Below are 10,536 nucleotides of genomic sequence, written 5' to 3'. Positions count from 1 at the left end.
ACGATTAGACCAAATGTGCAAAAAGAAAAATTGTATTGAAAGTTTTCCACCTGCTCCTGATGAATAAACCACAATAATGAACCAGCATTAATTATGACATCATTTAAACAAGCTTTTTTTTAAGCTTAAATTTTAATATTAACAAGTATAAATAATAAATATTAATTGACTACATTGTTTTAGAGAGGGTAAATACATTGTTTTCATTTAGAGTTTGATTTTTTTTTTTTTTTTATCAATACCATTAATGTTAAAAATAAAAATACACACTGGCTACAAAGCTTATTCAGCTGCCTTGATTACAAAATATTTCTAACCGAAATCTATTTTCGACTCGTTTCTCACAGTTGTTTTCACATATGAATGCTAACCCCATCCTCTCACCATGTGTCCATCTCAAGAGTCGGCAGCTCTGCAAATATAACTTCTAAAATCGATGACAGTTTTATTTTAGAATAAAATAAACCTAAAAAAAAAAAACGCTCAGACATCAAAACCCAACAAACTTTATTACAGACATTAAGAGCTGTTTTAGCATGGTACAACAATCATCAACATATTGAATAAATATATATATTTATTAGGGATGCACAATATTGAAATTTTGGCTGATACTGGCCGACAACAGATAGTGATATTTCATTCCTTACCTACTTACTATGTGGTTTGTTCCCTCATGTCCAGTGCATTTATTAAAAATAACCGTTTGGCTGTTTCTTTAGTAAAAAAAAACTAAACAATTCATTTATTTTAGCATCTGTGTGACACCCCTGCATCAGGTGACTCGCTGGTGCAGGCGTAATCCTTACCAAAAAAGTAGAAAGTGGGTTATATTCATAGAATTGTTGGTATCCAATAGGTAGTCAATAATGTAAGTTAATATATCGGCCGATATCGGTATCATGCCAATAATATTGTGCTTCGCTAATATATATGATATATCAATGGCTCTGATTTCAAGGTACATAATCAACAAAATATGTATATACCCTGCTGACAAGTGATACAAAGTGCACAAATAAAGTTGGTTCCAGTCTTTTGCATTGACAGACAAGGAAAGTTTCAAAATAAGAAAAACTGCAGAATTAATGCGTACATTCAGAAACTTCTGTCATATGAGGACCAATTTATGGGTTTAAATGAGTTACTTCTAGTAGTAATGGCCCCATGCATCGTATAAAAAAAAGCATCATGCTTGCCAACATAGAAATCCCAACTTAATAAAAACATATTTGGCACCGTATCTTAGCATAGAACATAAAATACATCTCGCAGTACATTGTTAGCATATAGAGGTAATATTAGATTTTGGCACGGTACAAGCACACTCAAGGTTTAAGAAAGTGACTTTTTACATCCTTAAAGACGTTATTAAAAAAGTTTTTAAAGTTCCAAACAAAAACGGTGTATAAAGTAACAATTTCAGTTAAATGGTTCTCCTTGCTAGCTAGGTGCTAGCTTGGCAAACAACAAGCGGCTAAAGTGTCTTGTATTGATGAAATTGTCTGTTTTACGGTCCAAAAAGAACCCAATTTCTGTAGAAAGTTCAAAACTGGTCCGACTCATCAGCGCCATAATGAGTAATGTAAACAAATGGCAACAAATAGTGTGACCTGTTTAAATCCTTTAAGCTAAGATGGTTATATGTGATCATATATTGCACTCTACAAGTCCTCACTGCACAAAAAAAGGTTGTCCTGGCCTGTTCAAACCATCCAACAAAAAGTTGCTCTATAATTATAGAATTAATAATGTATTCAGTAATACTATGTTTAATATAACATCTTGTGTATATTAACATCAATATATAGATTATTTCAACATTATGATATGAAAGATACATATTTATACATTGCTATAAATATATAGGCACCTGCCGGTGTGGAGCAGTGCCGGATATAACATAATAACTATTCTATTTTCACGTATTCTCATCCGAACAAATACAAATAAAGGCTTTCCGCGCGCGGCTCACGGAGTAAACCGGCTCGAAACTCCGTAGCAAAAATGAATTGAAGCCTCCCATGCACAGAGAGGTTTCAATACAGCTCAAAACTGGTTTCCAAACAGGCCAACAGCAACCTCGACACCCCAGCATGAGAAACACACACCAACAGCGACATCTAGTGCACGAATTGAAGTATGACAGCATAAGCAGGTGTGTTAAATGTGTGTCACTGCAAAAAAGGGGAAAGCACTGTTCTGTTTTCATTAAACATCAATCAGCAATAAATATTGTCAGAAACGGTCTGAGACCTACAACAATGCTTTACAATCTCTGAGAGGTTTATTTAAACTGACCTAATAGTTTTGCATCAGTATTCTGTCTCAGAGCAGCAGAAACAAGTACGGTATGCACTGGAAACTATGAGTACAGACAAACATCTCCTTAACTCCTGTGAATCTGTGTTCACCTACGTCTGTGGTGGGGCACAGTACTATGTGTTGAGTTGTGAGCGAGTGAGCAAATCCTGCAGGAGAACTCCATGCAAGTGTTATGCCTCAGGCTTGACTGGCAAGCTGCCCTGACTCCTTGGTAACTCCGCTGTATCTTCCACAGATGTACCAAACCACCGATCAGAACCACCGAACCCTAAACAGCAACAAACACGCAACTCTACATGTAAATAGCCTGGTTCCAAAGACATGCAGGCAATGTCCACCATCACGGATAGCTAAATCACCCATTTTAATAACTAACTTTTCGTGAAGCTAATTTGAGCGCAGGAGTTGTCGGGTTAAAAGAAACAAAAAAAATCTCCAGCGGCATGCAAGTTTGCGAAGAAACCCAAAAAAGAAGCTGGTTATCTTATTTGTAACGTAACTCCACGTTTGTCTATGCAAATTCACTCAACATAAGCAAGCTCACGATATCCATATTGACCTTCGATAAGGAAAAACTGCACGAAGCTCTACCTCTATAGCAAGCCAGCTCTCTCAGAATAACCACACAAGCTATTAATAATCTACAATCCTGTTCTAAGACAATCTCCACAAGCTGAAAGCTCACAATTTTAGAAGATTAAAAATAAGAATTCTCTTCAACCTGTTGCAAGAAACGTCTCTCTGCTAACACCACGAAAATCACGCCCCGCTGCTGCTCAAAAAAGAGGATGTTCGCCCCGTTGGGGTAGATGTTAAAAAGAAAAAGATTGCACCCATAATGTACATCAATGAGGGTGGCTCTCACACAGATACCACCAGGTATGACAATGCCAGCACCGTCTGGACTCGGCAGCCACGTGCAGCATACGGCCGCGAGCACGTCCTTCTCCTGCGAGGGGCAAAGGGACAGTACAATGCCCCCCAATGGAGCCCTGACGGGACCATGACTGACCAGAAAAGGAGCCTTGAATGGTCAGGGAGCAGCCTGGTCGCCAAACCGTAACATAACGACGTCTAGAGGCCGGTGAGGTCCACGATGGCTTTGATGAAGATGGTGTCGTCACGGATGTATGAGTTCTTTCCATCTAGCTTGGACAGCGGGCAGAAGAGGGGGCAGCCGCTGGCAATGTTCATCTCGCTCACGGGTCTTTGAAAGGAAGAGGAGGTGACATCGGGTCGGAAGGCGTCGATGATGTGCTCCCTGTTGCTCTGGTCCAGTAGCATCAGCGTTACCTGGGGTTAAAATATGTCAGAGATCCACTTTATATACTCAACTCATGTCGGAAAACCATAAAAAGGTGTTAATCTAAGGAAATGTGTAAAACATCTGGCAGATCTTTCACATATTTGGATCGTTTTGCTGCTCTCCTGTAGTATCTGGTCCCAGCCATGTTAGAGTGACATATGTATTGATTCTGCAGGTTTGGGTTAGGACCATACATGGTGCGTAAAAAATGCAGAAACCAAGGAGCTTTACAGTCTCTAATTTTATATATACTAGCTGTCCTCCTTAACCCTCATAAATTGTATCTATATATCTTAATAAGATAGGGGGAGTGTTGGTCTAGTGGTTAGAGAAGTAAGCTTGTGCTCTGAGAAGGTTGCAAGTACCCAGTTTGATCCCCACAGCCTCCACTCTGGATTCCTGAGCAAAACCCTTAACCCCACACTGCTCCCTGGGCGCCTCACAATGGCAGCCCACTGCTCATAGAGACCAGTTTCTCTGAGCCACTGTTAAAAATTGGATAAACAGGAACATATACAATTTAAATAAATGTGTGTTGGTCTGTATAACAAATGAACCTGCCTACAGCCTTTAATCCTTTAATGTATGACAACAAAATGGTAAAAAATAAAGTGTTGCCTTGGCTTAAATTGTGCTGAAATTGCATTTAAAATCTTTTTGCACCACAAAGTTGCCTGTTTTTTTTTGTTTTTTTCTTACCTTCTGGTTGAAGGGCCATTTGAGCAGCGCGTCACTCAGTCCTCTCATCACCACAAAGAAGAGAGAAAGGTGGCTGCCACGCCCCGTCCCATCTCCATTCAGATAGATCCGCAGGCACATCTTATAGCCATACTTGCTAGTATAAAAAGCTTTAAATAAAAACAAAACAGATATTTGGTAGAAAGTCTTTGAGAATTTTTTTTTTTCTTAACCAAAGCTGTTGTTGGGAAAGTTTAAATGTGTACTTTGGGCTTTTAACTCAACATACTCTTCAGTACACAAAAGGTGCATTTTGCAACAGAGCAAAGATAACACTGATGCTTCTCCAATAGAATCTACTAGCTGATCAATGAAAACATTTATTCTTAAAAAATATTGTTACCTGGTGAGAACATGGCAGGAGCCCGACCAGCGATGGCATCTTGTCGTTTTTTGGCAAAGTCTGAGATCCTCCAGATGAAGACGCCATCAAAAGTAGTGGCAGACATTTCCCTCAGCCGGCCCTCCATCTCCACCACCGTGAGGTCTTTCAGCCCCACGGTCCTCTCCAGCTGTCGCACCTGGAAAAGTAGGGCAGCCATTACCAAACTTTCAATGTTAACTTTTGTGGTCGGAAAATTTAGATTTCACACAATGCCTGAGTGAGGGGTGTTTGTAGATAAGACATATTTATTCCCATAACACACTTCTTTCAAAAGGTTTATTCATAACCTGTTACTGTTTAACCATAGTGTCTGTCATTTGTTTTGACTCTGACTAGTTTCCATTATTGTAAGTAAGGGGGAACGAACGCTGCCCAGATCGGAACAGGGCTGATTACCAGGCAATAAGGAGGGTATGAGGTCTTGTTCTTTCTTTGCAAAGATGTAATAAAATGCAGACTGAGTGAAATCCATCAATCTCTGTTTATTTAACTGCAGTGAATAGTTGACAACTTTTTTTCCCGCAACATGTTTAATGGTTTAAATAAGTTATAACTATATATTGTTAAAAAATGAGAATCCTTATCAGATGCACTTAAAATGCTGCATTATGGGACTTTGTTTACGGTGCAAGTTGAAGTTTACTGCCTCATTTAGCAATATATTCAAGTGCTTGCAGCAATACATTGTGCTATAGGTGGAAACTAAATACATAATTCTGCACAAAACAAACAACACAATATGTTGTCTGTAACATCAACATGTTGAAATTAAATCAATGAATGCAAGAGTTTGTGTATGGATTATAGCTTACCTAACCAGCCAGACTGTCTTATGTTCTGTCAGGAAAGGAGTAGGTAGGGCCAATTTCAAAGGCAAACTATGGATGTGAGGCAGAAATTTATTTTCTATAAAGAAATCTGCTTACAGCAGCCAGTTGGGCATCATTTAAAGATCACTCTATTGAGCTGCAGTCTTGATTGTTGCGGCTGCAGAAAAGCGCAGCCCGCCTCCTGCTCTGTGATTGGTCTGATCTGTTTTAGACCGGTAAGTCTTGAGCCTTATATCAGATCAATTTACGCCCTGTGTCAGTCAGTCTGGCTGGCCAGGCTATCAAACCCTAAACATCTGATTCATCCTCATCAAACTTCAAGCCTATTAGACAAAAACGAATTACATGATGCTTGTATGATAAACATATTTAGTCTGCAAAGTATTATAAATTGTAATTCTACATTCATTTTACATTTTATGATGGATGATGATGATTTAAATCAGCAACCTTGTCCCTGTTTTATCTCAGTTTAAGCAACACAAATGGATATTTTTCTGGTCAACTGGTATTTGGAGCCCATTTTAAATGGTGCATTCCAGAGGAGGGGCATGAGTCACATGATTAGACTCGAGGCAGACTTAACTCATTCATTTTCTGACTTTAGACTTAAAAAAAAATTTCAGAGACATGCGACTTTAATTGGAAATTTTCACCAATGACTTGTGTACTTGAAGATATAAAGTTTAAAACACTCATTAATTAACTAGTGAACACCATTAATTGATTTCACTCTTCCCATATTAACAAACGTAGACTGTGTCTTGGTCTTTTCATCCTTTGTACGTATGTGTGTGTGAGCTGCAGTATAGCAAATCAGATTATGAAGATTATAACTGTGCAATAAACAAAAACAAGATCAAAATAGACAACATTTATTTCTTAAATTCTAAACGACTTAAAAAAACCTAAATGCAATATGCAAAACCTACTTTATATGACATTTGAAGTCCGGTAAGAAACAACAGGAGACACTTTTTTTGTGCAGTGAGATCGCAGCTTTAACTAACTTCACCTTAGCAAATGTCCATTTGAACTCGTTTTATGTCGTAATGTTTGGTTTGTTTGTTTTTTGAGGCACTAGTGGCCTTTATTTCCATCCTTTTTAACCCTGAATCACATCTGTGGCCCTCATTTCATGTTTTTAAAGTTAGACATTAAAGGATCTGTTTTTCTTTTTCACTTTTGAAATATATATTATCATGAATAAAAATACTTGAAAGTACTTGAATATTGAGGTTTCAGACTTGAGAGTCACCTGTTTTAAAAACCGACTCTGACTTGACTGTTTCTACTTAGAACTTGAGGATGAAGACTTAAAATCTACTTCAGACATGGATCTTACAAGGACTAGGTCTACTTTCCAGGTCTACTTTCTACTTTCCCTCAAAGTCCAAATTTCCAAGTTGAACAGTGGGAAACTCTTCAATCACCCCTGATGGAAAAACTCCAATTACACCAGTTTTTCCAGACAAATTTCTTACCAGCATTTGTTTTAAATTAAACTGGCAATGAAACATACAAAACTTTTCTCCAATGAAAAATTTATTTTTACCTTAAGCACTTTGTATGTACTATACTGTCAGTTAACATATTTCTAAATAGAAAAGTAGAAGCATTCAAGGTTAGCTCAGACTCAAAGCCAGGTCACATGACTATTTCAGCAACACATCTGACCTTTTCTACTTCTATAAGCAAGTTTTTGCGAAGAACGGCTTGCATGGCATCAATACAAGCTAAAAGAATATTTTATATATCTCATATTTAGCTCTTATTGGGTCAAAACTTATGCAGTTCTGCCTTACAACATAAGCAAAGAACCAAACTATAGTCCAGATTTGAGAATTGAATGCTTGGTCGGCCATACAAGGTTCTTTCAGGTTTAATTTGTTTTCTTTACTTTAGGTGAGGCTGAGCAGAAAAACATATTTTTGTATTTTGGAATCAAAATAGTAATCTAATAATTGAACTTTTTTGATCTCACATTGGATAAATCTACATCTGCATTTAAGCCATCCCCTTGGAGAGCAGTGGGCTGCCCATGGAGCAGTGTGGGGTTAAGGGTCTTGATCAGAGACCCAGAGTGGAGGCTGTGGGAGTGGGGCTCGAACCTAGAACCTCAGGATTCCAAGCTCTATGCCCTAACCACAGCAACATCAAGTCTAAAGAAATCAAGGTAGAAATGAATCAACCAAGACAAGAAGCTAATCCTATTAATGGCACCCTGGGTGATCATAGAGTGGGCAAAATAAGCTAACAATAAAACTTTTCAAAGAATCCTATGATGTTTGAAAGTTTTATTCTAATAAATATGGTTTTTAAACCTTTGCCCAGGCTGCAAATGTTAAGAGGATATATTAAATACATTATTATCATCTTATATTGCTAATGGCAGCCAGCTGGGTTTCTGAGCAAAGCATTATATAAAACTCGTTTACAACCATTTTGGGACATATCTGAGTACGTAATCTGTTGCTGTCTTTAAGGTGTTTAGTGAAGGCCCTGAGTAGAGCCAAAGATGCCTTAAACTTCCACATTTGGATTTAATTTAAATTCAAACTGGGTGAAAATAACTAGAAGTGGTGCTTTTCTGGAGCAAATATAAATTACATTCACTTTTTGTTAGAGAACTTTGGCAGGAAGAGTTTGCCACTGGTGCCGCATCGCTCCCACAACTGATGTCCTACCTTATTACTAAGAGCCTCAATCTTGTCTTGGTCCAGTTTATGCTGCCGGTTGCTGGCCTCCATGGTTGTGGCAAACCTCTCCACCTCTCGGTTAAGAACACACACCACATTTTCGAACGTCCCCGCTTTGACCTCGAGTTCGGTGCATCTGCGGCCAAGCTCGGCCACCTTGGTCTTCTCGCTGTGGAGCTGAAGCTCCAGTGCTGCGCCCACTGAGCTGGGCAGGGGTGTGAACGAGGTAGACACAGAGAGAGTTGGAGGAAGAGTTGGAGGTGGAGGGAGAGGAGCTGATGCAGGTGGGCCAGAGGGGCCGGTGCCGGAGGAGGAGGAAGAGGAGGCGGCAGCTCCCTGCACGGGAGGCCCAGAGGAGGTGGTGCTGAGCTGGGAGACTCTGGCCTCGAGTTCCCTGAGGGATTGTTGGAGTTCTAACAGTTTGTGTCCGGCTATTTCCAGTCCCTGGGGCTGCAGGCCCTCCATGCTCACTTTCATCCCCATAATGTAGTGCAGGAGCAGGTTAAGGTGCTCATAGGCGTAAGCGCGTTCATGATCATGAATCTTCTCTTTCTCAACCTACAGAAATGGAAAGATAATGAATAATATTGAGGAAAGTACATTAGATTTCTAATCAGTTTGCTGCTAATATTAAGCTTTCTTTTTCTTTTGTATCTAGAATTTTGTTTATAATATGGTCAACTGAAGACAGAATTGGCTGTTGGATATAAAGTCAGAAATCTACTGTTAAAAGAAACTGCTATTATTCTGAAAATGCCTTACTAGCCAGAACTATGAATAAAACATCAGAGGCAAGATGTCCTAAAAAGTAGCCAAATCACAGGCAGTTTACTTTCTTCGGTTGGTTTCACCCTCAAAGTGATAAAAGTTGACATGAGTGCACAGAAACAGCTCCAAAGACAAGTAAAGGAGAATCTACAGGCATATAAAAACTAAGACATGCCTGTGACAGTTTGGGGGTCTTATGACATTGAATCTGCACACAATAAATGTTCAAAAAGCACCTGGAGTAAGTCTACATGCATATGTTGTAAATAAAACTGCTTGTTATGAGTATTTATAACACATGAGCACTTTTGGCAACATCCTTCCTAACATCCTTCTTCTTATTTACTATAATTAACTTCTTGTCGAAATGTCTTTAAGAGTAGATTTGTGTATTGCACAGTGGATGGTTGTTTGATTGATTCAACTCTCCTTACTAAGCTATGGGTTTCTGTAACTCATCCAGAGGTACCAAGGGCCCTGTGCACAGTTCTCTGACCTAAAGCTGAGCTGTGTGATGTTCAGAGGTATGGTAACTGTTTTATGACCAAACCCTGCAGCAAACTTCTCTATAAATGCCTCCTGTGTTACTTGGAAGTTGGTCTTTATGACTCTATCAACTCCTTCAACAGGGCTGTATTTATGCTGATTCTTAATTTAACACAGATGGACTCTATTGACTTATTAAATTACTTCTAAAGGGTGTTGGGTGAGACGCATTCTCTTAAGGGATACCAGAATAGATGAAGTTGAACAAACCTTTTAGAAATTACTCGGAAAGAATTAACACTAAATTTTAAATGTATTGCAACATGCCAAAATGTGACTTTTAACTATTACCACAGGGACACAATCTGGACGTTTAACTAAGGAAAGAATCTTGGGGCTACTTACAGACATGTCACATCCAACGACATGAAATCGACATGGAGTTCGGAATTTACTGCAGAGTTTGATATGGTCCACATACTAAAGTAAAAAGAGAGACATTATTTTATAATATTCAACAGACTTGGAAAGTTTCAGCAAGCAATGAACCAACACTGAAGACGTTTCTCGCTTACTAATATTTTATTGTGCTAGTCACTGAAAAGATTAAAAAAAAATGATTTCTTAAAATTATTGTATCAAAGTCTTCCTTTTTTTACCTATGGATGGACGGACAGATAGATGGATGGATGGACGGAGAGACGGATGGATGGATAGACGAACAGATGGAGAGAGGGATAGATGGATGGACGGACAACGGATAGACAGTTGGACAGAGGGATGGATGGCAGGACGGACGGAAGGACGGATGGGTTGATGGATTGCCGGACGAACAGATGGATGAAGGGATGGATGGACAGATGGATGGCCAGACGGATGAATGATGGATTAACGGACGGAAAGTTGGATGGATGGACTGACAGATGATGGATGGACAGACTGATGGATGGATGTCTTGATGGATGGATGGGCAGATGTATTGATGGACGGTTGGACAGA

General features: G+C 39.1%; 1 protein-coding gene across 1 annotated transcript in view; it reads right to left on the bottom strand.

Moving 5' to 3' along the window:
* Nucleotides 1-472: 472 nt before the first annotated feature.
* LOC107092860 (TNF receptor-associated factor 2-like) overlaps nt 473-10,536 on the bottom strand; it is a 20,594-nt gene continuing 10,530 nt past the window's right edge. Inside the window, exons 7-11 of the mRNA XM_015387547.1 lie at nt 9,943-10,017; nt 8,272-8,841; nt 4,713-4,890; nt 4,331-4,479; nt 473-3,618 (exon numbers count right to left, since the gene is read on the bottom strand). Of these exons, the coding sequence (XP_015243033.1) occupies nt 3,400-3,618; nt 4,331-4,479; nt 4,713-4,890; nt 8,272-8,841; nt 9,943-10,017 (1,191 nt within the window). The 3' untranslated portion in view covers nt 473-3,399. The remainder of the gene's footprint in view (nt 3,619-4,330; nt 4,480-4,712; nt 4,891-8,271; nt 8,842-9,942; nt 10,018-10,536) is intronic.

The sequence above is a fragment of the Cyprinodon variegatus genome, unplaced genomic scaffold (assembly GCF_000732505.1).
Source record: "Cyprinodon variegatus isolate N-32 unplaced genomic scaffold, C_variegatus-1.0 Scaffold397, whole genome shotgun sequence".
In the NCBI taxonomy this organism is placed as follows: Eukaryota; Metazoa; Chordata; class Actinopteri; order Cyprinodontiformes; family Cyprinodontidae; genus Cyprinodon; species Cyprinodon variegatus.
This window is presented reverse-complemented; position numbering and strand designations above follow the sequence as displayed.